Raw genomic sequence first — 27,352 nt, 5'->3', positions numbered from 1 at the left:
AATTGTTGGAAGAAAAGATTGGCCTCTCTCCCTAAATCTTCAGATTCGGTAGATCAGGATCCATCTTCAAGAAGTAAAAACCATGATGAGAAACCGATACTGCTTGGAACCTGAGCCGATGATCACCCTAGCTTTGCTTGGATTTCCATTACTGGTTGGACATAACCACTTCAATGTAACGAATTCAAATTCAACAATAATTGCTTGAAAAAAAGAATCAGTGAAGTGGACAGAGAGCATAGTTGCAGTTGTCAGAAACCAAATTCCACACTTTTTGGAACAAACTATGGGTTTCTAAAACCATAAATATAGACTGTTTATATCTCCTAATTAGCTCTTTATTGGAATGAGAGATAAATTCATCAAACTTCTACCTTTTTTGTTCCAAAATGGTTTGCTCCATTGTCTCCTTGTTGCTATGCTTGGCTTCATCAAATTGGTCGCTTTTAGCATTGTCGATGCCTCCATTTGCATAAATAGCCAGGTCAACAAATTCATCACCTTCCTCAATTGTGTAACAATCCAAAATGAGTCATGATTAATAGTCAGAAAAATAATTTCATAGTAACACTAATGGACTCAAATATATAAGTTGAATAAAAAAGTTATAAATATTTTATAAATTCTAAAATAAATAATTATACATTATTAACAAAAGTTAAGATAATTAAGAATAGTTGAATCCTGCCGGTAACATATAGAGCATATAACATCTAAAAACTTAACAAAAAATAAATACGCATTACTGATTGTTATTATTGAATAAAAAATGAAAAGTGAGCAAAATGTTGGTGTTGTTGGTGATGAGAATAATAAAAGAAGAAGAAGAACGGTCTTTTATTTTAGAGCGCGAAGAACAACTTTGGAGATTTTGAGCGCGTGTACATACTCTTTTAATGAGAATAATTTTTGTTGGTGTTGGGTCTACTTGGTCAAACTTAGGTGACAATAAAACTTTTTGGCCACATGTAACTAGCAAATGAAAAGTTAGCAATTCCACAGCATTGAATAAAATCTCACATTATTAAAATCATCATTGATAGCTACTTAATCGTTACAAATCACAAAAATTGCTTGGCACTACCACTCCTTAATAATAAATAATGCATACATACATAATGCTTACATATAATATTAATGTGTTATAGAGAGTTAGAGACAGCATCGCATTCCCAAGTCCGAACCGTGTCATAGTGAGTAGTGACTACTATCATTGACTTGATTTGCTTCACAAAGAAGGTATCAAGTCCCTATTTACTTCTTCTCTAACTTCCTACTAACTGACAAAAGATCTTCCAGCCTCCTCCATAACTCCATAAGCCTCCTAAGCCTCAGCTTGTATATGTTTGAGTCAGAGCATCACTTTTAACCAGTCGCTGCTATGTCTTCCCAAAACCAAGAATATGATGCGTACATTAGTTCCGGATTGCAGTTCCTTCATCCTTTTATTTCAGGTCTCTATGATGCACTCAAAAGTGTTGGACTGCATGTTTTAGCAGACCGCACCGAGCCCAAGACTAATAAAATTTTATTATCTGGCGCAATCGAACGATGCAGAGTTTCTATCATAGTTTTCACAACAGCTTATGCTGAATCAACCTTATACTTGCAAGAACTCGTGAAAATAATGGAGTGTCATCGGAGGAAAGATCAGAAGGTTGTGCCCGTGTTCTATTGCTTAGATCCCTCCCAAGTATGCAATCTGAGCGGCTATTTTGGGGAGATTTTGTCGCGAACTCTGCAAGGAATCTTGAGGGATGAAAACAGGATGTTGAGTTATGAAACCGCCCTTCGACAAGCTGCTTCCATTTTACCCAGGTTTCTTTCAGATATCTGGTAATTAAATTCTCCCATGTTTTTTAATGCTTTGATCTTTATTCTTGATCAGCCATGACCTTTTGAGTATCTTTGGCTTGTTGGAAAGTAGAGTGGAACGTGATTTTTCATTCAATTCTTATCCTGTTCCTCTGATAAATGTGCATATTGAACAATGTTTGTGAAGGTTCCAGAGACTGAGAGGGTTTGAAGATAGTTGGGAGAGAAAACAAAGACAGAGAGAACGAGTAAAACCAGCAATACCACGTGACTAACAAATTTTTTTTTTTTTGTTAAAATTTGATTAATTATAGACTAAATTCTAAACCCTAAATTCTAATTGTATAAAAAATTAAAAATAGAAAAAAAGGATAATTTAGTCCCTGATCTTTTAATCCGCAGACATTTTCGTCTTTGAGCATTGTAAAATATATTTAAATCCCTGACGTTCTTGAAAATAAGACCGATCACTCCCTCCGTCCATGAGACACCCTCAGTGCGGACGGAAAATACTGAACTGGCTCCCTCTATGCTTACCTGGCTCAACGGCGTTCCACGTGACGTTAGTGGGATGGAGGTTTTGAAAACGGGACACATAAATCCCTCTCACTCAAGTAATTTTAGTAAAATGACTGCATTGCCCTTAACCATAATTCTATCCTCACCGCCTCTCTCCTCTTCACCAGCGCAGCCCCCAACCTTCCTCTCCTCACTCTTTCTGCCTTCTCAATCATACACACACAAAACAAATGCATTCACACACATGGAAGAGAGATCCGAGAAGGGAGATGCGTCGCCGGTAGGGTGTGGGCCGCCGTCACGCCATCGTCAAGATGGAGGGAGGAGCCGTCGCCGCCACGCCTCACCGTCGATCTCCTCTTCACCTGCGCAGCCCCCAACCCTCCTCTCCTCACTCTTTCTGCCTTATCAACCATACACACACAAAACAAATGCATTCACACACATGGAAGAGAGATCCGAGAAGGGAGATGCGTCGCCGGTAGGGTGTGGGCCGCCGTCACGCCATCGTCAAGCTGGAGGGAGGAGCTGTCGCCGCCACGCCTCACCGTCGAATCCCCACGCCGTTGTCGCTGCCGCTCCTGAAGAGAGGCGCCGCTGGAGGGTCCTCGCCACCGTTCTCGTGCTTCATCATCGCCGTTTACCTTCCATCCAGTCCAAGCCGCCGCACAAGGGAGCCAAGGAAGAAGTAGCCGCCACTGTGCCATGCATCGCCGCCGACCTGCCTTGAAGTTGCCATCGCGGATCAGATCTGAGGCAAGAGAGAGAGAGACGAAGAAGGGAATCGCACGCTGCCATCGTCGCCATTACTGAAATCTGAACAAGTCTTCTCCTCACCACTAGCCGCCACCATGAATGAACGACCCAAACGAATTTTAGTATTAGGGCAGCACTCAGAACGACGTCGTTTTGAGTGAGAGGGACTTATGTGTCCGGTTTCCAAAACCTCTATCCCACTAACGTGCCACGTGGGAACACCGTGGAGCCAAGTAAGTATAGGGGGAGCCAGCTCAGCATTTTCCGTCCGCTCTGAGGGTGACTCAGGGACGGAGGGACTGATCGGTCTTATTTTCAGAAACATCAGGGATTTAAATGTATTTTACAATGCTCAGGGACGGAAATGTCTACAGATTAAAAAGTCAAGGACTAAATTGTCCTTTTCTCAGATTAAAGTGTTGGCCCAAAGGATTGGCTAATATTGATAAAAAATGTTGGCTCCTAACATTTTTCATCTGTTGTTGACGATGACTATTGATGAAAAGTGATTGATATAAGTTGGGTACTTAGTATTTATAGAGGGATTAGGGTGCTGCTAACTAACTTAACAATGGCATAACTACCTAACAGCATAGTGACAGCTATCAATATTTCTAACAAACTTTCTAACTTAACTAATATCCCTAATCATTTGTATTATCGGTTAATGATTATTTTTTATATTTATATTTTTTTCAGGAAAAACAGAAATGTTGAGAGCCATATAGTTGGACGTGTTACATCCTTGATAGATTCAACGAAATTATTCATTGCAAAGCATCCGGTGGGAGTAGACTCTCGTGTGAAAGATTTGATTCAACTCTTAAACAATCAGAAAGCAGATGGTGTCCCCATAATAGCAATATGGGGAATGGCGGGAATAGGTAAAACTACAATTGCCAAAGCCCTCTACAATCAAATTAGCCACAATTTCGAGGTGAGGACATTTGTCCCAGACATCCAGGATAGCGTGGCGGATTATACAAGGAGGCGGCTTCATTTCATTTTGAGAGATCCAGATGAAACACAAGCGCATAACTTTGACTCAACAAGAAAGTTATGGTGGGAAGGACTTCGTTGCATAAAGGTACTTCTTATACTTGATAATGTGAGAAGTGACCTGGAGCTGGGGTTTTTGGCAGTAACTCGTGAAATTTTTGGTCCAGGGAGTATAATAATCATCACGACAAGAACTAAACATGATCGACTTCATGAGATTGGAGTTAATCATATATATAGAGTGAAAGAAATGGACTACAATGAATGTGTTGAGCTTTTTAGTTGGAGCGCATTCAACAAAGCCACTCCTGAAAGAAGTTTTTCTAGTCTTATTAATTATGCAATTGAATATTCTGATGGACTGCCACTGGCTCTTGTGGCTGTTGGCTCTGCTGTATCTGAAAAAAGTATAGAAGAGTGGGAGAATGTTTTGGACAGCTTCAAAAGATTCCCCTTTCAAGATGTATGGCAGGTTTTAAAAGAAAACATAGATTCTGTTGGATCTGAAGAAAAGAAAATATTTCTTGAACTAGCTTATTTGAGTCATCTCTTTATTGGAGTGGACCGAAATGATATATGTCAGATATTACAAGGAGCTGGACATCACGATGCATCGAGGGCAATTAAAGGGATTGAAGAGCATAGTCTTGTGTGGTTTGACAAGGACAAGCTTTGCATGAATCGTTTGCTACAAGACATTGGAAGAGAAATGTATATGAAGGAATCCTCGATTGAGCCTCAGGTTTGTAGGTTGTTATTGTTTATGAGCACATAAATTGACTTATAGTTGGCATTTGTTTTTGAAACTCTTTTTGGAATTTATGCATCTCTTGAAAATGCTGGTATCTATGTTTTCAAGGATGAAAACAGGCTAGCAAGAGGGGAAAATCTCTCAATCTCGCTTCTGAAAGCAATTGGAGAGTCTAAAACTTCTATCATTATTTTGTCACCAAATTATGCATTTTCAAGATGGTGTTTGCAAGAGTTGGAAGACATCATGATATGTTGTAGAAACAAAACTCAAAAGGTGCTGCCAGTATTCTACCATATAGATCCCTCAGAAGTGCGAAATCAAACTGGTAAGTTTGGACAAGCTTTTGATAACCTTATGAAAAGATATCCGGATAAAATAAAAGGCAAGGAGCAGAGTTGGAGGAAAGCACTCCGTGAAGTCGGGTGTATTGCAGGGTTTGTCATCCGAAAATCCAGGTAAATTAATTAATATCCTTCATATTTTGGAGAAATCTCTATTCAACAGGTGTTTAAATATGTAAAGTTTTTTTTTTAGCAAGTTTGTATAAATTCTAAATTTTGGAATTGCATACTAAAATTCTTTTTCTTTAACTTCTTCCAATATAAATGCCTATGAAATTCTTACTGATATAATTCAACTTAATTTTGTCTAACTTGCATGTATTTATTTACTTTAAGCAACATTATACTTACAATGAAACTAAAACAACTTGAGAAAGTTGTAAATCTTCTCCTACTGTCTGTATAATCTCTAGTACCTATGGTGCAGGAATGAAAGTGAGGATATTAAGAACATTGTTGAACATATTACTCATATGCTGGACATGAAGGAACTGTTTGTTGCTAATCATCCGGTAGGAGTTGAATCTCGTGTTGAAGAGGTGATTGAACTGTTAAAAGACCAGCAGCAAGAAAATCCTCTACTACTTGGTATATGGGGCATGGGAGGGAGTGGTAAAACAACCATTAGCAAAGCGATTTATAATAAACTTTTCCGCGAGTTTGAAGGTCGGTGCTTCCTCCTAAATATAAGAGAAGTTTGGGATCAAGATAATGGAATTCTTTATTTACAACAGCAACTTCTTTCTTCTATTTTTAAGACAACGAAAATAAAGGTAGAAAACATTGAATCTGGAAAGTCAATATTGGAAAAGAGACTTGGCCAGAAAAAGATTCTTCTTGTACTTGATGATGTGGACAAATTGGAGCAGCTAAATTCTTTAGCTGCAAGCCGTAAATGGTTCTGTCCCGGTAGCATAATAATCATCACAACAAGAGACGAGCATCTTCTACGTTGTCTTAGAATTGACAAGTTATATAGTATGAAAGAGTTAAATGACAAAGAATCCATTGAACTTTTTAGCTGGCATGCATTCAAAGAACCGTATCCAAAAGAGGAGTTCGATTCACTTGCTAATGAAGTTATTTCATATTGTGAGAGATTGCCACTGGCTCTTGAGGTAATTGGGTCACATCTGTTTAATAGGGAAGTATATGAATGGAGGAGTGTTTTGAATAAACTCAAAACTATTCCAAACAATGATGTACAGAAGAAGCTTAAAATAAGTTTTGATGGTCTAAGTGATGATAGGGATAGAGAAATATTTCTTGATGTAGCATTTTTCTTTATTGGAATGGACAAAAATGATGTAATTGATATATTAAATGGCTGCGGGCATTCAGCTGAAATTGGAATGAATGTTCTTATGGAACGATGCCTTATTACTGTGGACACGAAGGGAAAACTTGGCATGCATGGTTTGCTGCGAGACATGGGAAGAGAAATTATTCGCGAGAGTTTGCCAATGAAACCTGAGGAACGCAGTAGGTTGTGGAATCCAGATGAAGTGCTTAATGTATTATCAAAAGACATGGTAAGAATTTCAAGTATGTTTTCAAATTCATATAACAACAATGATATATTGTGAAAACTTTTGTTTCATCCTTTTCAATTATATTTTCAAACAAGGGAGTGGAATTTCAATTATATGCTATTCTCTTGAATTTTTATCATTCCATTTGATTGGAGTTTTAGTTATTTGACTATCTTTTCAAATTTTTAGTGCTCTTTTAGCTACCCTTAATCCAAGTTTACTTTTTGGTTCCTATAATTTGTAGGGAACAAAAGGTATTGAGGGACTTGCTTTGAACCTGCCAAAGTCATTGAATCCAACTCAGTTAAAGACAGAAGCATTTAAGGAGATGAAGAGACTGAGATTGCTTCAGTTTGCAAATGTGCAACTTGTTGGAGACTTTAAATACCTTTCAACAGATCTTCGATGGTTGTGCTGGCATGAATGTCCTCCAGAATATACAACTGCAAACTTTTATCAAGGAAATTTAGTTGCCATTGACTTCAAATATAGCAAACTCGACCTAGTATGGAAGAAGGGTCAGGTATAAATTCTGAGTTTCATTTACTTTTGTGGTTGGACATAGCAAACCTCAAACAAAGAAAACTTCAATAACAAGTGAGAAAAACAAAGCTCATGATCTTTTTGTACATGTTGAAAGATTGGAGAGCTTTGCATTTTTATAGGTGTTTGTCTTGTGTTTTGTTTTTTTATATGGGAACCCTATTCCCCCACCTTTTCTGCATTTCTGTTTTCTCATATTAATGAAATTCTTATAAAAAAAAGTATATACCTATTGACAAATTTCTAAAAACAATTCAAGTGAATTTTCATATATTCAAATCTAGTTTTTTTTAGTTCTTGAATTCATCTCCTTAAAATTCTTGCAGATGATGAAGAATCTAAAAATTCTCAATCTTAGTCATTCTCAACACTTGACACAAACTCCTGACTTTTCAAATATGCCCAATCTTGAAAAGTTAATACTCAAATATTGCCTAAAGTTGACTTCGGTTTCTCATACCATTGAGCATCTCAAGCAAGTTCTTCTAATCAATTTGAAAGGGTGTTCAGGGCTTCGTGTACTTCCAAGAAGCATCTACAAGTTGAAATCTCTCAAAACTCTCATTCTATCAGGATGTTCATCGATTGATAAGTTAGAAGAAGACATAGAACAAATGGAATCATTAACAACTTTGATGGCAGATAAAACTGCCATAACACAAGTGCCTCATGCACTACTAAGATTAAAGAGCATTGTGTATATTTCTTTGTGTGACTTTGAAGGATTATCGCGCAATGTGTTTCCTTCAATCATTTGGTCTTGGACCTGTCCAACAAATAATTTCTCACGCCAAGTGCAAACACTTCTGGACTTGTCAAATCTTGTTTCCTTAATAGTCCCAAATAGAAATTCTCAAGGCCTATCCTCCATTATCAGAGAGCTTCCACAGGTTCAGAATGTTAGGATGGAGTGTGGCTCACAACTCCAAATAACAGGAGATGTAGCTTCAGATACTTGTAATGTCACAAACTGCGATGAAATGATAGTATCATCATGTGCATCATCACTTGGTTGTTGCAGTGAAGGTGATGTTACTGAATCAGAAAATTCCTTGAATTCAATTTTAATCCAAATGGGAATGAATTGTTCTGTCACAAAGGTACTCAGAGAGAATATTTTGCAGGTTTGTCTATATCTTTGTTCTATCATTTTTTTTTCTTTGTTTTTGTAACTCTTGAGATAGAAATATGCTAAAATGGTTGTATATCATCAAAATAGTTTATAATTTCTTTCCTTTTTTATAATTTTTTTAGGTATTTCAAAATATTGTTGGAAATGCTGACCATTGAAATTCATACATGCTAAAGCTCAGCCATATATTAAATTATTTTCTATAACCATTGGATCACCTTTTAAGGTCCATGAATTTACGGGTCTTTAATTATAAATGAGTAACCACCACCAGAATTGTAACTCAAAAGATTTTCGATGCCACAAGAAACTTTTTCTTTTGTTATTTTGTAGCCTATTTTGTCAACATCAAAATCCTTAGGATACTATTTTGATGTTTTGCTCATACAAATATATAGTATTCACTTATTCAAAGTTAACTCGTGAAAATTACAACTAATACTTAAACTTCGAATACTAAAGTATGTTTTGATTATGCAGAAATTTAATGCCAGAGTACCTGGAGAATGTTTGCTTCCAGGCAATAATAATCCTGATTGGTTAACATTCAGTGGAAAAGGTTCTTTTGTAAATTTCGATGTCCCTCATGTGAATGGATGCAAGTTAAAAACAATGATGTTGTGTGTCTCCTACTCTTCATCTCCAAGCATCAAAGCATCTGAAGGCCATATTATTAAAAATCTGTTTATCATAAATCTCACAAAGACCACTCATTATCTCTACGATGGAGATACATTGGCTTCACTTAGAGAAGAGGAATGGCATAAAGTGATTTCAAACCTTGAAGCTGGAGACAAAGTACAGATTGTTGTTGTTGCTAGGTTAGGAATCATAGTGAAGAAGATAGTAGTTTATCTCATATATGGTGAACCAATTGATATTGTTTGTGGTGATGATATGGTAGCAGATGGAAATGTCACTGTTCATGGTGGAGATGAAAAAGTAAGTGCTAATTCTCAAGGTATCTAGAAACGTTATTTTAAAATATGAAATTTATGTCCATATTATGTTGCAGGCTGATTTTGATAGAGCTTTTAATATCTGTTTTATATTTGACTCCTATACTTTATGTTACTATCTTTAAGTTTATCAGGAGTGGTTCTACTATTTTGAACTTCAAATTAAGTGCTGTGAAATTATCAACATTTAGAAAGTCTTTCTTGTTTAGAAATGTAAAAGCACATTTCTTCCTTTTGCCACCTTATATAGTGTGCTATTACTCATCTATACTATAAAGCAAGTATGCAATTATTGAAACTTCATATTCAATCACACATTAGTTCTTTCCTCTTTTAGTTTCTCTCCATTTGTATGCTTACTTTTTGTTCATTTTCTCTGCTGATCCGTGTATAAAACTAATGTTCATATATTTTTCAGAAAAATTTGAAGTCACTTGGAAAACGAAAACTCCAGAGAGTATGATCACCAAAGAGTATTGTGTGACTTGTCAATTTGAGTTGAAACTGTGGGTAAGTGTAGGCTAAGAAAGGTAAGATTTAATTTGTTGCCTAGATCTAATTATAAGTTTTCCTTCTAACCTCAGATATCATTTTTCAAAAAACTTCTGCACATACTTTTCCCCGAACAATGGTTCAATGCACGATACTCTTAAAGGTTTTAGTAAAATTTTATGCTTATTGATTTCTATTAAATCTATATCATTAAATGGTTTTAATTTATCAGGCACCAAGTTAATAATTCATGTAAGTCATTCACTTTTTCTGGTACCCAACTTTACACAAACTGTTTATGTAATGTGAAATTGATGACAGGGATGTAAGTATTGGCTCCAGAGAGGATGCAACAAGAGGTGCACACGACTTTTAGAATGCTATTAAGTAGTAGAATACATTTTAATGATGGAATCAAAAGATCTTATTCAAGCCATGTCTGATTTATAATCTAAACTTTTCCACCTAAGAAGATTGAGTTCTACATACGAAATGAGTATAAAGGAGATTGTGCATATCTATGTATAGCATTTTACTATTCATATTTAGATTATGATCCGAGGCTCTATAAATAATGTATATAGTTCAAAAACCATTGCAAAAAAAATAAATAAATAAAACATAAAAAAATATAAAAAAAAAACATTTTCTTCTTGGTTGAAAAAGCTCTAATTAGTCCCTGTAAACTTATAATATATGAATGAATCATTTTAGTTGACAAATTGTGAATCTTGAGCCAAATTAGTTCTCACTAAAGGTAATATGATGGAAAACATTTGAACCTTTGAAGTACTAATAATTTAACCTATAGTTGACAATGTCACCTGCTTAAAATTAAAATTACATTAATCAGCTCTTTCTGTTGGTATTTCTTTTTTTAGGTGTACAACAAATTAAAAAAAGAAATTGATAGATATATAATCTATCTTAAGTCTTGTGATACCAAATATGTTGCACCTGATGCTCAGGCTCTAACCATCTTATATAGCCCCTCTGCTGTTTTAATGCATCATTTGCCATCCAGCCAGTTAAATAGTTAACACTTAGCTGCATCTCCCAGTTCCTCTGATTAATCTCATGATGGAATTGGAACCCATCTGGCTCTTTCTGGTGCCTTGAAAGATCCCATTTTCATAATAGTTGTTCTCACCTTATCTTTAGAAACATTTTTAAGAAGATTTCTACAACCAATTGGAGGGAGTTGCTGCTCTGCCAAGACTTGTAAATCAATCGGTTCAATTGATGAGAATAATTGTTGGAAGAAAAGATTGGCTTCTCTCCCTAAGTCTTCAGATTCAGTAGACCTGGATCCATCTTCAAGAAGTAAAAACCATGATGAGAAACCGATACTGCTTGGAACCACTTCAATGTTGCCATAAATGCTCTCTTACTTGAGGGATTGGATTTCCATTACCGGTTGGACATAACCACTTCAATGGAACGGAATCAAATTCAACAATAATTGCTTGAAAAAAAGAACCAATGAAGTGGACAGCGAGCTTAGTTGCAGAAACCAAATTCCACACTTTTTGGAACAAACTATGGGTTTCTAAAACCATAAATATAGACGATTTATATCTCCTAATTAGCTCTTTATTGGAATGAGAGATAAATTCATCAAACTTCTACTTTGTTTGTTCCAAAATGGTTTGCCCCATTGTCTCCTTGTTGACCTTGTTATCCTGATGTCCATGTTCTCATTGCTGCTATGTTTGGCTTCATCAAATTGGTCGCTTTTAGCATTGTCGATGCCTCCATTTGCATAAATAGCCAGGTCAACAAAATCATCACCTTCCCAATTGTGTCACAATCCAAAATGAGACATGACCAAAATAATCTGATAACAAGACCAACAAACTCAAATATAAGTTGAATAAAGTTACAAATATTTTACAAATTTTAAAATAAATAATTATACATTTTTAACAAAAATTAAGATAATTAAGAATGGTTGGATCCTGTCTGGAACGTATAGAGCATATAACATCTAGAAACTTCACAAAAATTATTTTTGGTTATTTTGTTAATTTTATTTATTCTGATTTTTGAGTTGCTGGTTGCTGATTTTTCTAATTCTCAGTTGTTGATAATGCTATGGTATAGTGCTTCACTACATTATTTATGTTGGAATTTTTCTGATTTTGAGTTGTTTATGCTATGATTCTGATTCTGAATTGTTTATACTGATTTTTCTGATTTGTTAATTCTGGTTGTTGATGTTATTGTGCCATGGTATGCTTCACTCCATTGTTTATGCTGGAATTTTTTAAATTCTGAGTTGCTTATACTGATTTTTTTAATCTAGAATTGTTAATTTTTGTTGTTGATTTTTTTTATTCTGTTATTATTTTTTTATAATTTTTATGAAACTAAAATAACTGTTAGTGGTAAAACATTATGTTTTTGTCATTTACGAGCATGAGCATGAGCATTTCGATTTTTTTTAATTATAAATATTGATGATTAAAATTATTTGTGAATTTTTAATAATAAATTAATGGGTAATTTATTAAGTAAAATTATAAAATTTTAAATTTTATCATCTTAAAAATAATTAAATTTAAATATTTAAATAGAGCCGCTCCTCTGCCTCCTCGTCGCCTCAGCCTCCTCATCGCTGACTTGCTACCTCGTCGCCTTAGCCTCCTCATTGCTGCGTCGTCGCTTCACCTCAGCTTGATTTCTTTCCTCTCGCCGCCCCGTCACCGCGCTGCTCGCATCTTCCTCTGCGCCACCGCGCCACACGCGTCTTCCTCTGTGTTATCTTGCCGCACGCGTCCCGTTGTGCTTATGCTGTGCCGCCGGCCGTGGCTCGGTTGTCTGTCTCCCTCTTCTCTGTGTTATCAAGGTGAGTTTTTTTTCAATTTTTTTTTAGTTATTCAATCATTAATTTTTAATGATTTGGCCATTTGGATGATTTTACTGCTGATTTTGTTTTAATGCAGCTGCAATGGTTATCTTTTGCTGATTTTGACAATCTCTGCCTTGTGCCTCTTCTGGCTTTTGTTCTGTATCGAAATACTACATTTTATTGGAACACTAAGCTTTGGTTATGTTTCTGGACTTCTGCAGAGGTGAGTTTTTATTTTATTTTTTTTTTCAATGTAGTGTAGAGTGTAGAATAGATAAAGAGATGTTAGTTGGAATTCGTATTTGTATAGAATGACACTTGATAGCAAATTTGAAAGCAATTGGAATTTGTGTATAAATTGTTGCTGTTGTGTTAATGCAAGTTTAAAATAGAAATTTGATGCTAATTGAAATTTGTATAGAATACTTGATTGTTGTCGTTGATTGTTGCTATTTTAATGCTTGATTATTGCTGTTTTAATGTAGGTTTAATACTTGATTGATATTGTTTTAATGTAGGTTTAATTAGGGGGGTTTATGGATCGGATAGTATCTGCGGATTCGCGGTAAATATCCGCATTCGATCCGAAAATTGTGGATACGATCCGATCATAAATAAGTTTAAAAGGTGTGAAAGAAATATTTTTATTGAATTTTTTACATAGAAATATGATTAAAAAGAAAAGGTTTAATTATGCGGATATATCCGATATTCGATCCGACACTAAAAAAACGCAGATATCATATCCGATGCGATCCGATGGGAATTGTGCAGATCGGATCGAATTTTCGGCCATATTCGATCCGCGTACACCCCTAGGTTTAATATTTGATTGTTATTCTTATTTAATTGTTTTAATGTAAGTTTAATGCTAATTGAAATTTTTCTATTAGGTATTTTTAGAAATTGATAATTGATTGTTGTCATGTATTTTATATTAATTTAGGTTTAATAGTTGTTGATTGATTATTTTATATTTTTTATTTATGTAGGATTGATTTTATTGGTTCAACCAGTAATTAGTGGTTAAACTAATAAACCAATAATATGACCGATTCGATCAACTAATAATTTGACCGATTCAATGATCGATTTGATTCTGACAACTATGGTAATTAGTTCATTACAACATCGTACAATCTTGGATCTAACACTTTAGGCCATTGCGTAAATGGGATTTTCATGGACCAAGTTAAAACCATTATAATCAAATCAAAGTTACTATCTTTACATAACCCATTTCCAGAAACAGATTCATTTACTTGAAAGGTAAAACCTTTTGTAAATTTTGTTGGCCCTTTCAAATAATGCCGCCCCCAAAGCTCTACAACGCATTGCAAAATTCTATATTATCCAAATCTTTCACTCTCATGCGTTTTCTCACCTTCCAAATTCGTTCACTTTCATCAACTTCTTCTGCTTCTGCTCCTGCTACCCCATCACAGGACCATGTCTGCCACCTAATTCTTGAACAGAAATCCGCTTCCAAGGCCATTGAAACTTTCAGATGGGCCTCCTCACTACCCAACTTCACCCACTCTCAATCCACATACCGTGCCTTGATCCATAAGCTATGTACTTTCCGCCGTTTTGACAATGTTAAGCAACTGCTCGACGAAATGTCTGACTCAATCGGCACCCCTCCTGGCGATGAAATCTTCGTCACAATTGTCCGGGGGTTCGGCCGTGCCAGCATGACTCGTGCAGTCATCAAGGTCCTGGACTTGGTGTACAAGTTTCATAGCAGCCCTTCCTTGAAGATATACAACTCCATTCTTGATGTCCTTGTGAAGGAGGACATTGACATAGCTAGGGAGTTTTATAGGAAGAGTATGATGGAGTCTGGGGTATTCGGGGATGATTATACTTTTGGGATCTTGATGAAAGGGCTCTGCTTGACCAATAGGATTGGTGAGGGCTTTAAGCTCTTGCAAATGATAAAGTCTAGTAGAGGGGTCACACCAAACACTGTGATTTACAACACCTTGCTTCATGCACTTTGTAGAAATGGAAAAGTTGGGAGGGCTAGAAGCTTGATGTATGAGATGGTGGAACCGAATGATGTCACGTTTAACATTTTAATATCCGGGTATTGCAAAGAGGAGAATTTAGTTCAGGCTTTAGTGATGCTGGAGAAGAGCTTTGCCATGGATTTTGTTCCTGATATTGTCTCCGTGACTAAGGTTGTGGAAGGTCTTTTGCAAGGCCGGCCGTTTAACGGAGGCTGCTGAGGTTTTGGACAGAGTTGAGTGCATGGGGGCTTCACTTGATGTTGTGGCTTATAACACCTTGATAAAGGGGTTTTGTGATGTAGGAAAAGTAAAAGTTGGGATTCATTTCCTGAAGCAAATGGAGAGTAGAGGGTGTCTTCCAAATGTAGACACTTATAACATACTCATATCTGGTTTTTGTTATTCTGGGATGTTAGATTTGGCCTTGGATCTTTTTAATGACATGAAAATAGATGGGATCAAATGGAACTTTGCTACATTCGACACGATAATTAGAGGGTTGTGTTCAAAAGGAAGAATCAATGAAGGTTTTTCAATTTTGGAGCTGATGGAGGAAAGCAAAGAAGGCTCTAGAGGGCACATTAGTCCTTATAATAGCATAATATATGGTCTATTCAAGCAGAACCGTTTTGATGAAGCAGTTGAATTTCTAACAAAGTTAGGAAAGATGTTTCCAAGAGCTGTTGACAGAAGCATGACGATTTTCAAACATTGTAAGCAGGGGAGTATTGAGGATGCAAAGAGGGTCTATGATCAGATGATTGATGAAGGTGGAGTTCCAAGTATTCTAGTTTATGATTGCCTAGTTCGCAGATTATCTGAAGACGGTTGCATCCGAGAAGCGGTTGAGCTTATGAATGAAATGACTGCCAATAACTGCTTTCCAGTTCCATCTACATTTAATGCAATCATTGCAGGTTTTTGCAGACAAGAAAAAGTTGAAAGTGCATTGAAGTTCATGGAAGATATCACTGCAAGAGAGTGTGAAACCAATGCAGAAACTTATGGTCCTTTGATTAATGTTACATGTAAGAAGGGTGATCTTCAGAAAGCCTTGCAACTCTTCCTAGAAATGGTAGAAAAAGGCATCATTCCTAACTATTTTATTTGGAATTCACTGCTATTGAATCTAAGCCAAGAAAATTATTTCAAAAATAAGAATATGATCAACGTACATGACCTACTATAGTACTATGGGGAATGCTAGGGGGACAATGACTTTATTGAACAATATGAACAACCATCAATCAAATAAATACACTACACCTCCAAATTAACCTTCTAAATTTTAATATTAAAATAACCATCCGTACACTAATAAAATGAACATCCGATATATCTATTGTTTACATTGTTTAATATTTTCATTGTTCACCTATACTTTTCCTAGTACTATTTGTGCTTGTTTGGACGCCATTATTCTGATAAAAAATATCTTTTTTTAATGAAAAAAAAATCTTTTTTTATTTTTTAGCGTGTTTGGCAAATTTTTAGTAGTAAAAGTAAAAGCACTAGAAAAATTAAAAAAAGATCTTTTTTTGAGAAGCTATAATTTACATCTTTTTTTAAAAGATTTTTTTTTCTTTTAAAAAAAGATGTTTTTCATGTAATAAATAAACAAAAAAGTACTTTTATATTGTTATACCCAAATATAATTGATAAATAAAAAGATATTTTTGTATGAGATATCCAAACATAAAATTACTTTTACTTTTTCATAAGATCTTTTAAAAAAAGATAACTCAAAAAAAAGATCTTTCCTCTAGTGGTTTAAAATTATTGCATCATTTTTTATGCAATCAATAGCATTTTTTGTTTATTGGTTTTGATGTTATCGAGATGCATTTTTATCTAGATCCATAATACTTTTAATGTCACAAAATGCAATGAAATTGTAGCAACATCAGGTGCATCAAATATCTCAAGTGGGAGTACCTCATCAATACATGGTTGTTTTAGTGAAGGTGACATCATTGAATCAGAAAATTTCTTGAATTCAATTTTAATCCAAAAGGAAATGAATTGTTCAGTCACAGAGGTACTTAGAGAGAATATTTGTAGGTTTGTCTCTCTATTTATTCTATCAACTTGTTCACCTGATTAAAACTAAACTGTATGAGATTTAGGCATAACACTTAAAATTCCAAAACTAAAGAATGTTTCCATTATCCAAAAGGAAAAGTCTAGGGGCCAGCAACTTTATTAAATTCTGGCCAGCATGTAACCAGCAAAAAAAGTGAGTCATTGGATGAAATCTCACACCATTAGAATCATCATTAATGGCTACTTGATGGCTACAAATCACAAAAGTTGCTGGCAGCACTCTTCCATGCAGAAATTTAGTGCCAGAGTAACTCGAGATTGTTTTCTTCCTGGCAATAGGAATCCTGATTGGTTAACATTCGTTGGTGAAGATTCTTTTGTAACTTTCCATGTCCCTCAAGTGAATGGGTGGAAGTTAAAGACAATGTTGTTATGAATAGTCTATTCTTCTTCCCCAAACAATGTACCATCACAAGGCCCTATTGTCGAAAATCTGTTTATCATAAATCACACGAAGACCATCTCTTATGTCTACGATGGAGATACACTGGCTTCACTTAGAGATGAGGAATGGCAGAAAGTAATATCAAACCTTGAAGCTGGTGACAAAGTGCAGATTGTTGTTGCTGGGTTAGGATTCACAATGAAGAAGACCAGTTTATCTCATATATGCTTAACAAGTTGACCAAACCAGAGAGCAACAAGGTGAAGGTATTGTTTCTGGTGATAATATGGTAGCAGATGCAAATTTCACTGTTCATGGTGGAGATGAAAAAGTAAGTGCTAATAGTCTAAGTATCTATAAACATTATTTTGAAATATAAAATTTATTTATGTCCATGTTATCTTGCAGGCTGAATTTGATAGAGCTTTTAAAGCAAAATTGCACTTCATGGACCTGATTAATATATGTTTTCTATTTGACTCCTATACTCTATGTATGCTATCAGTTACTACCTTTAAGTTTATCTTGGAGTGTTGCTACTATTTTGCACCAAATTAACTGCTACTATTTTAGGATGCTATTAAGTAGCGCTTTAATGGGAGAATAAAATAAATCTTGCTCAAGCCATCTCTGATTAATAGTCTAAACTTTTCCACTCAATGAAGATTAAATTCTGCATAATAAGGACTATAAAGGAGACACTGCAGATCTCTGATCTTTATAGCATTTTACTATTCTGCGTTTAAATTATGTTTGATGCTTTCTATATAATGAGAATGAGACCCGCGGACTCAAATAAATAACAGTAGCGATTAATAAATATTATAAAATAAATTAAAATACATAATTATGAATATGAATAGAAAAATATTTTTTGAAATAATAAAAATTTAATCACAAAAATATACATCGTAAATCTATAATTATTTATATAGTGTCTAAGATTCTCTCTACCAAAATGCTATATATACATAATTAGTCATTAAATTTACATATAAATATTTGTATAAAGATGTGATTGATCTTGGTTATAGCTAACGGATCACTTGGTATTTTGAGCATTTTTCTATTCCCCTCCTATCTTCAAAAGGTGCTTAAAGATGTAAATTTTTTGTGCATGTTTGTTTAAAATCTAAAGTTAGCAAATGCATACTAAAATTCATTTTCTTTAATTCATTCCTATGAAAAAGCATACGAAATTCTTACTTGTATATAATTCAACTTAATTTTATCTAATTTGCATGTATTTATTTACTTTAAGCAACATTATACCTACAAAGTAACTAGAAACTATAACAATTTGAGAAAATTGTAAATCTTATTTACTGTGTGTATAATCTCTAGTGCCTACCGTGCAGGAATGAAAGTGACGATATCAAGAACATTGTTGAACATGTTACTCATATGCTAGACATGAAGGAACTGTTTGTTGAATGACAAAGAATCCATTGAAATTTTTAGCTGGCATGCATTCAAAGAACCATGTCTGAAAGAAGAGTTTGCTTTATTTGCTAAGGAAGTTGTTTCATATTGTGAGAGATTGCCACTGGCTCTTGAGGTGATTGGGTCCCATTTGTTTATTAGGAAAGTATATGAATGGAGGAGTGTTTTGAAGAAACTCAACTATTCCAAACAACGATGTACAGAAGAAGCTTAATTAAGATAAGTTTTGATGGTCTAAGTGATGATAGGTATAGAGAAATATTTCTTGATGCAGCATTTTTCTTTATTGGAATGGACACAAATGATGTAATTAATATACTAAATGGTTGTGGGCATTTTGCTGAAATTGAAATAAATGTTCTTATGAAAAGATGCCTTATTACTGTGAACACTAAGAGGAAACTTGGCATGCATGGTTTGCTGCGAGACATGGGAAGAGAAATTATTCGCAAGAGTTTGCCAACAAAACCTAAGAAACGGAGTAGATTGTGGAATCCAGAGGAAGTGCTTAATGTATTATCAAAAGACATGGTAAGAATTTCAAGTATGTTTTTTAAATTCATGTAACAGTGATATATGGTGAAAATATCTGTTTCACCCTTTTCAAATATATTTACAAACAAGGTCCTGAATCTTGATCAGTCCACCTGTTTGTAGTTTCTGTTATTTGAGTTTTATAAATTATTTAATGCTCTTTAAGCTACCGTTAATATAATTTTACTTTTTGGTTCCTATAATCTATAGGGAGCGAAAGCTATTGAGGGACTTGCTTTGAACGTTCCAAAGCTATTTGAGTTTCATTTACATTTTGTAGTTGAAAAAACATCAATCAAAAAACTTCAAGAACAAGAGAAAAAAACAATGCTTAGCATTTATTTGGAGTAAAACTCATGATCATTTTGGACATGTTGAGAGATTGGACAGCTTTGCTTTCTTTTTTTATAAAGGTCTTTGTTTTGTGTTTTTGCTTTTCTATAGGAGAAATCTAATCCACCACCATTTTTTTTTTTTTTTGTCTGTTTTTTCTCACCTTTATGGAATTGTTATTTTATCTAAAAAGAAAAGAAAAGCACACCTGTTTACAAATTTGTAAGAATAATTTAAATGAAATATCACATGTTTACATCTATATTTTTCAGGTTCTTTAATTTTTTCACCTTTAAATTCTTGCAGATGATGAAGCAGCTAAAAATACTCAATCTTAGTCATTCTCAACACTTGACACAAACTCCTGACTTTTCAAATATGCCCAATCTTGAAAAGTTAATACTCAAATATTATGCTTTATATATAATGTATATAGTTCAAAACCATCGCCTTGCAAATTTGTCTGTTTTCTCGGTTTAAATAAAGCTCTATCTAGTACCTGTAAATCTAGATATATGAATGAGTCATTTTAGTTGACAAAATTGTCAACCATAAACTAAGTTGGTTTATGTTATAGCCTGACAATTTAACATTTTCGGATTTCATTTCCTCTAACACAAACCAAGCTCCAACCCAACTCTCCAGCAGACCCCTGCCTCACCGTCCTCGATTTTGAAAATGCACTTTACAAAAGTCAAATATGTTATTGAATTCTAGTATCTGTTAGTAAAATATGAGGAGCTAAAAGATAGCCCATAGCTAAGTTATGGTATGGCAGATTAAGAATCACTAGATGTGTTAAAGTACTAAAAAGATCCGCCTGATTGTACCAAGAAAATTATGAAAGCTGACCTCAAACTTGCTTCAACACCCAAAAAGGGAAAAAGGTATATACAATGCATCGCATATTTGATATTTTCCCGAAGAATCAGCCAAGAGCATATTTTTCAGAGGATAAAACTCATTTACGTTTATCTATGGGGACAAGGACAAAAAATGAAGGAACACCTGTTAACTACCACTTTCAAATCTAGATTGGATACAAAACTCCTTATACAAATCAAAATGTTGTTCCCATTTTGACATATGTTTCTTCAGTAGATTATATGCTTTTAAACCTTGAGGTTCAGAGATTTCTAATGGAGCATGAAGACTCAACTCAACAGGGCAATGATCATCAAATACCTCTTGTCCAAGAGGCTTTGTCTGCTCCCTGGACTTCCGGACATGGAATATAAATGTATCATAAATTTCATCACTATAAACAGAGTTCCCTGTAACAAAATCTTTGGCAGAGCAATTGAATGCCATTGGCCGATATGAAAAAAAAGATTTTCGTTTCAAGGAACCATCCCAAGCTTCCTCTTGATCATCAGAAAGAGATATCTCCGTAGAGCAATCAGTTGAAACAGTTATGTTACTAGCCACCTTCATTACTTCATTGTACTTGAGGCCAAGCTCTGCTTCTATAGAAAACTCGTCATCTTCCAAAGTTGAGCACCCGTTGTAAAATTCATTTAGCACAAGTAGAAATGGAAATGGCCTAACTGGACCCACAATGTCATCATTGTCGTGGTGTGAAGATTTCCGTAAGAAGAATGGAGGCAACTGAGGAAGGTCAGGTAAAGCTAAGAAATCTAAAGCTATCTTATGCTTGTTTACAACTTGCGGACACTGAGAATAATTTAAAAATGCCAATTGCAACACCTCCATAGGCAAGTCAGCCCAAAGTCTCCTTAAAGCAACTTCATGAAGGCTTGTTGGTGGTTTTATATCTTTAAAGACAGCAGCAGTTGCAGCAGATGATCTTAACCGACCAAACCGACAAGCATTTAATTTCTCACACAAAAACTCATGCACTTTACTCGCAGAAGATTCCTTCTGTCGAGTTTGCATGTGACTCTTTTCTAGTTTCCTGTGTAGCAATTTAGAAAGACTATCACTAACATATGCCTGAAGGTAAGCCAATTTTAGGTGATGAAATCTTTTTGGAAATTTGTATTCCTCCTCACTGAAGGGATGCAAGTGTTTGTCCAGCCATAATTCTTCTTTGTGGCAATGATCTAAGTTCCTAGTTGGAGCCCGACAAGCATGATATCTTTGCAATTCAAACTTTCCAGATGACAACAGCCTTATCAGTGTAAATCCACCATTTTCATCTGGTTCACAAAGTAAGGCAGCCAGGTCATTGCTTAAAATTCCAAAACCCAAGACAATCTCTTTCTTCAGCTGGCAATCAATCCATTCAGGAAGAGCATCCTTTGACAGCTCTTCCCTTAAGAGACAATCTCCACAATGACACTTGCAGCCAGATAAATCAATATCAGACGGAAGCTCCCAGGCACAGAATGCTTTGTTAATATTTGAAAGCTTCGAAGCAATATATCCTTTTCGGAATGGCAATTCAGGTCCATAACAGAAGAGATTAAACTCACAATTCCAAAATGATCCCAGTATAATGCAATATCCAGACTCAGAAGCCAACTTGAAACCATCTTCCCTTGAGTTGGACCTCAAGGTAGACAAGCTTAGCACAGTTACATAACAAGGCTCATCAATATTATGCATCCATTGTAACACTGGCATCATAGGCTTCCTCACATCAATGAGAAGTAAAAGACTGCTAGAAGCCACTGCGCAGAAGAAATGGTTAGGACCTGCCTTTGACAAGGCAAGAAACTGCTCGATTTCGCTTGGAGCATACATACGGAACATATCAATCTTCATTAGGCAACTCACGTTACATTCCTTGGATCTCAAGTCAACTAAGAAAACAGCATCAGAGCGAGCAACCACCAAAATCCGAGGATGCCAACTAAATTCACAGCTCACCCACACACAATCACTACAATAACCCGAATCATTCCACAGAACTTTCAACCTAGTCCCCTTAAAAGAAGTACTCAAACCATGATAATGAGACTCCAAATCAAACAAGAACAATTGACCACTTTCTAACAACACCACACTCTCTTCCAATATATGAGGGCTCCAACAAGCATGAACAACGGAAGAACTCTTGAAAACTTTACCGCTCACATATAACATAACAGGCCTATCGAAAATAGAACTATGCTTCACAATGAACCAGTGCACAGAATAGAGAGTACAAGCCGACAAATACCCAATAACAGGAGAAGAGGAATCATTACCCGAATAGGGAGGAGGTTCAAGAATAGGGTTCACCAAAATTTTCAGTATATGGTGAGCAGAGGAGGATCCCATCTCCGCACGGAAAATATCATCGTTTCCGTCAAGGTGGACTTGCAACTTGGAGTCTGTGACGGAGAGCATGAAAAACCCGATTTTGTCATCGTTCGGCCCAGTGGGGAAGAAAACAATGGCAGTTTTGCGATCTGGATAAGTGAGGAGGTGGAGGCGGTTAGTAAGGAAATAGGAGGACGGGGAAATGGCATTGTTTTGGGCGAAGGAGGAGAGAGAAGAAGCAGTTGAAGGGAGGAGGGAATGGGAAGAGAGAAAACGGGAGGGTGAGAGAATGGGAGGAAGGTGAAGGAGAGAGGGGAAGACAGAAAAGGAGAAGAGAGGATTGAGGGAGTTAGTGTCAGGGTTGAATTTGAGGGGGCCTAAAGTGGTGGTGGTTGGTTCAGAAAGGAGAAGAGGGGCGCCACCAGGTGTTCCGATTGGGAAGAAGGACCTCCATTCCTGTGATAACTCCATTGTTGATTATTATTCATGAATCAATTTTCAAATTATTCATCGTCTGCACTGAATGCTGCCAATTAAGAAGAAACTTGATCATTTCTGCCACAAAGCATAGGAATAATACATGACAGCAAAATCCAGAATAGAAATGGTGTTATGGGTGAAAAAGTACAGGAGGTAAGAAGATATCTTACCTTGTCAGAAGCATGGAGTATGTACCGGAGAGACTGAGAAAGAGAGGGGACCTTTGCCGTCACTGGTTGGTGGTCAGGAACTGGTGGAGTGGCAGCTGCAACACCAAAGCAAGATGAGTGAGTAATATCTTACCTTGTCAGAAGCATGGAATGTGAACCGGAGAGGCTGAGAAGGAGAGGGGACCTTTGCCGTCACTGGTTGGTGGTCAGGAACTTGCAGAGTGGCAGCTGCAACACCAAAGCAAGATGAGTGAGTAATATTTTATATTTCAGTAGCAAAGGGGTAAAAAGGAAAATGAAGCAACAAAGCAAAAGCTACATAACACAGTGTTGAGAGAGACAAAGCAACAAAGCATAAGCAATATTTTATATGATAAATTACATGACTTGCATTATTTGTACTTTCTCTTGATCCACCTCTCGTATATATCCTCCATAATCTAAAATCCCCCAAACAATAAAATCTCGGTGTGATCACAAGGTCACGGATTCAAGCCATGGAAACAGTCATTGATGTAATTATCACGTTAGACTGCGTACATTACACTCTTTGGGTGCAGCCCTTCCCCGAACCCTGCGTTAACGTGGGATGCTTGTGCACCGGGCTATCCCTTTGCCCTTTAATTAATCCTGGCAACAAAATTAGATACAAGATAGGTAGAATCATGTACCTTATAGCAGAGATGCTTTCACATCCAAGCAGCTCCTGAAGCTTTTTATCGCATAATATCACCCTTCCTACCTACAAACAAGTGTAAATAAAACAATCAGCTACCATCTTAAATAATTTTTTATTTTATCTTTAGTTTCCACCTTCCACCACATGGTTAAGATAAATCCAACTGTACAATAGATTTTGGTTCACCTACTGCTACTTAAAAGCAAAGACCTATTCTTTTTTCTTTTTGTCCCTTTATTGTTCTAATATAATAAAAAATTTAAAAAAAAAAAAAAGAAGTGAAATGATTGAATAGTTCAGAAATGCCTCCCACATGCTATTAAAGGTTGAATCCCTTCAAGGGATATACAAAGATCAATTACGCCAAATACATAGCAAAGAAGATAAAAACATAACCATTTGCTTGAACTCAATGACTCTTAACCACACCATGTTCTAAACTTTTACCCAATGATTCAAAGTTCAAACTGAGAACTTTTGACTCATTTAACTAAACTGATGAGTGATCAATTTAGTTTTAAAGCAGAAAAGAAATACGAAAAAGAAAAATTGTAAACCAGAAAAGGGGTGAAAAAATTTCATTCATCAGCAACAAGTTTTCTCACAATTAGCATAGTTTCTTTTTGCTTTGACATCATAAAGAAAGAATGAAAGATGTTCACCTTTGACTTAAGAACAAGAACACAAGAGCTTAAGACTTAAAACAATTTCAGAGAAACTCCCCAGAGATATGAAGGGAAAGTATGTTTTTAACTCTGATGCCAAAACAACAAAATAAAGAACTCGTGAAACAAATCAACTCAATTATACAGCTAGAACAAATAATGAATACTAAATCAGAATTGGAATATATAAGTTCTTCAAAATATTTTTCTTGAATTCTTGTCTTCTTCACATAAATCTTAATCTGAATTGTGAATTTTCAGAGAAGCAACACATGTCTGCTTAAGATTTGTAGTTTCAAGAAGCTGCAACAACTCCTAGTCCTACAAGATTAGCAGTAAGTTGAGTGAAAATGCTTCAAAGTACTATTAAAAAAAATTAAAATCTATAGATAGAAGCTTATTATGCCATTGTTGTGAAGAGTAGATAGACATATAAATCAATTACCATAACGTTTATTAGGATTTAGTGACTTATTACAAGTAACCTTCTTTGGATTGATCTTGTTAGTATGTATCTAGTCTTAGCTTTCTCAAGGTTCAAGAACAAACAAAGGCTTGCAAAGCACTCAAGTTCTCCATGAAAATCATGCAAACCAAGAAGAACACTTAGCAGGTTAAGAAAAACCAGAGAAAGACCAGGAAAAACACATATCAGAGACGCACATACGTCAAGACAATCTGCCATCTATAAACTAAACACCACATAAGTCGCAACACCTTTATATATATTATGACAATCAAGTAGACAACAATATCACAATGAGTGAGACCTAAGGCAGTGCGGAAGAGACAGTTGAGCTTGTCAGCAGCGGTCAGGAGGGCTGACTTCATCCTCCTCGTGGGGAGTAGAGGTACGGCAACAGGAAAGGATTGAAGGCTAGGCAGAAGATGAGCAAGGCAGGACGGCATAGAACATGGCGAAACGGCGTGCAGAATTGGTGGCAATGTCGACGGCGAGAGTAAGCTGTGGCGGCAGTGGCAAGAGGACCACACTCTGTGAGCAGCAACAGGGAAAAGGCTCAAGGCTGGCGCAAGGCTCCGGGCTCCGGCGACGGCAAGGCTAGACAAATACCAAGTGAGGACCAGAGAAATAAAGAGGAAACACAAAAACACAGTGATTGAGATGAAATAAAGAGGAAGGAGGAAGAACAGAAGTCCCATCCTGAATCTAGCTAACTAAGTGCAACAAAACCAATAGTTCAATGATTCCTTAGTCACAACGCTAACATCAAAAGAGAGCCAACCAGAACCAACTTGAGCCAATCCCATGGTATAAATCAATGCTCGCTTAACTCAATTTGCATTCAAGTTCCATTCTATACAAATCCAATTAGCATCAATTTATCTATTCTAAACCTACATTAAAACAGCAACAATCAATTACTAAAAATTAATATAGAATAACTAAAAATAAAAATAAAAACTCACCTGTACACTGCAGAAGCAGAAGCAAAGTCACGGCAGAAAAGGCGGAGGCAGAGAAGCGAGCCACCGCGAAGCACACTGCAGAGGCAGACGAGGCAGAGAAGACAAGCTACGGCGGGGCCAAGACGGCTGAGACGACACAGACGGAGGCGAGCAGAGGTACGCAGGGACGCGGAAGCAGAGGCGAGCAGAGACTAAGGGCGCACATACAAGGCAGAGGAGCCGGCGAGAGGCGCGGAGATGAGGCGGTGACCGTGCAATAGCGATGAGCGAGGTACAGAGGTAGAGACATCTTAATATATAAAATTTGATAAAGAGGACCATCTCTATCACGAAATTTGAAAATGTTAAAAAATTATTGATTTCTTAAAAGTAATTTCTACTTCTCCAAACAATTTTACATCTAAATTTATTCAAGTAATTTCAGTTATGCTTTTTATTTTTTTCTTTTCTTCTTTTTTTTACACTTTTCCTTCTTCTTCTTCTTTTAAATTTATTCTACTTCTTTTTCTCTACTCTAAATACTATGTCTTCTTCTTCTTCTCCTTTTTTATTATTTTTTAATTTCATTACAGTCACATCAATAATATCTCTTCCTCTTTTTCTTTCTCCTCCGATTAGAATTTCATCTCCTCCTTCATTTTCATCCTTCTCCTCTATCATCATCATCGAATTCGAATTTATATAATGGACAATGTTCAGTTCATTTGGTATTATATAATGGTTTCATTTTGATAATATTTTCGGTTCATTCGAGACGCACGTATTTTTTAATTCAAATTTATATAATAAACCATTTTCAGTTCATTTGGTATTATACAATGGTTTCGTTTTGATAATATTTTCGGTTCATTCGATCACCACAGAGAATCAGAATCAATAAAGATGTTAGCAAAATATTGGTGATGACGATAATGATGATGGAGGAAAAAGAAAAAAAGAAGGAGGAGATCAAAGAAATTCAAATAAAAAAGAAACAGCAGAAGGAGGAGGAGGAGGAAGAGGAGGAGGATGGGGAGATGGATGTGGTGGTATGGTGGTGGTGACGATTACGATAATGAAAAAAAAGATGAAGAAAAAGGAGAAGAAGAAGAAGTAGTAGTAGGAGGTAGTGATCGGGACATCAACCAACTGAATGAGACTTGACATTACGCCGGGGGCATAGGACTCTGAGGTTAGTTTTGTTATCTTAACTTTTATGTAATCCCGTATAAATATATATG

The 27,352-nt window shown here is 35.8% G+C and overlaps 3 protein-coding genes and 1 long non-coding RNA gene across 11 annotated transcripts in view; 3 read left to right on the top strand and 1 right to left on the bottom strand.

Annotated features, from left to right (window-relative positions):
- Positions 1-10,117, top strand: part of LOC107475283 (disease resistance protein RUN1) — a 37,190-nt gene extending 27,073 nt beyond the window's left edge. Inside the window, exons 1-8 of one of the 5 annotated variants that reach the window (XM_021135649.2) lie at positions 1,158-1,836; positions 3,790-4,831; positions 4,949-5,298; positions 5,612-6,716; positions 6,961-7,239; positions 7,586-8,383; positions 8,872-9,333; positions 9,769-10,117. In XM_021135649.2, the coding sequence (XP_020991308.1) occupies positions 1,382-1,836; positions 3,790-4,831; positions 4,949-5,298; positions 5,612-6,716; positions 6,961-7,239; positions 7,586-8,383; positions 8,872-9,333; positions 9,769-9,813 (4,536 nt within the window). In that variant the 5' untranslated portion in view covers positions 1,158-1,381 and the 3' untranslated portion in view covers positions 9,814-10,117. Of the gene's footprint in view, positions 1-1,157; positions 1,837-3,191; positions 3,324-3,789; positions 4,832-4,948; positions 5,299-5,611; positions 6,717-6,960; positions 7,240-7,585; positions 8,384-8,871; positions 9,334-9,768 lie in introns of those variants that run through there. The other 4 variants (XM_052257422.1, XM_052257424.1, XM_052257423.1 and 1 more) reach the window with 4 other exon arrangements.
- A 2,305-nt stretch (positions 10,118-12,422) lies between these two features.
- LOC107475213 (pentatricopeptide repeat-containing protein At2g17525, mitochondrial-like) lies at positions 12,423-15,894 on the top strand. The gene is given in 4 exon segments (XM_021135665.2): positions 12,423-12,690; positions 12,788-12,916; positions 13,686-14,885; positions 14,887-15,894. Coding segments are annotated over 2 exon segments (1,893 nt in total). The 5' UTR covers positions 12,423-12,690; positions 12,788-12,916; positions 13,686-14,000.
- Positions 15,895-16,483: 589 nt separating this feature from the next.
- On the top strand, positions 16,484-19,110 carry LOC127744822 (uncharacterized). The gene is made up of 3 exons (XR_008005942.1): positions 16,484-16,766; positions 17,088-17,524; positions 18,552-19,110. It is a non-coding gene; the product is annotated as an uncharacterized LOC127744822 (long non-coding RNA).
- Positions 19,111-20,341: 1,231 nt separating this feature from the next.
- On the bottom strand, positions 20,342-26,426 carry LOC107475214 (uncharacterized). Of its 4 annotated transcripts, XM_021135658.2 has the most exons (6): positions 26,133-26,426; positions 25,475-25,764; positions 24,032-24,102; positions 23,545-23,588; positions 23,361-23,455; positions 20,342-23,236 (listed from the first exon to the last, which is right to left on the bottom strand). In XM_021135658.2, the coding sequence occupies exon 6, from the start codon at positions 23,179-23,181 to the stop codon at positions 20,515-20,517; it is 2,667 nt and encodes an 888-aa protein (XP_020991317.1). In that variant the 5' UTR covers positions 23,182-23,236; positions 23,361-23,455; positions 23,545-23,588; positions 24,032-24,102; positions 25,475-25,764; positions 26,133-26,426; the 3' UTR covers positions 20,342-20,514. The 4 variants fall into 4 exon arrangements, with proteins under 4 accessions (XP_020991317.1, XP_052113317.1, XP_020991321.1 ...); XM_052257357.1 differs by having other exon boundaries at positions 23,386-23,588; XM_021135662.2 differs by lacking the exon at positions 25,475-25,764.
- Positions 26,427-27,352: the final 926 nt, after the last annotated feature.

Source organism: Arachis duranensis, chromosome 2 (genome assembly GCF_000817695.3).
Source record: "Arachis duranensis cultivar V14167 chromosome 2, aradu.V14167.gnm2.J7QH, whole genome shotgun sequence".
NCBI lineage: Eukaryota > Viridiplantae > Streptophyta > Magnoliopsida > Fabales > Fabaceae > Arachis > Arachis duranensis.
Note: the sequence above shows the minus strand (reverse complement) of the source record. Positions and strands in the feature narration are given on the sequence as shown.

What these genes read in the sequence shown, in the direction of transcription:
- LOC107475214 (XM_052257357.1), bottom strand. Translation starts at nt 23,181, where the DNA reads ATGGAGTTATCACAGGAATGGAGGTCCTTCTTCCCAATCGGAACACCT.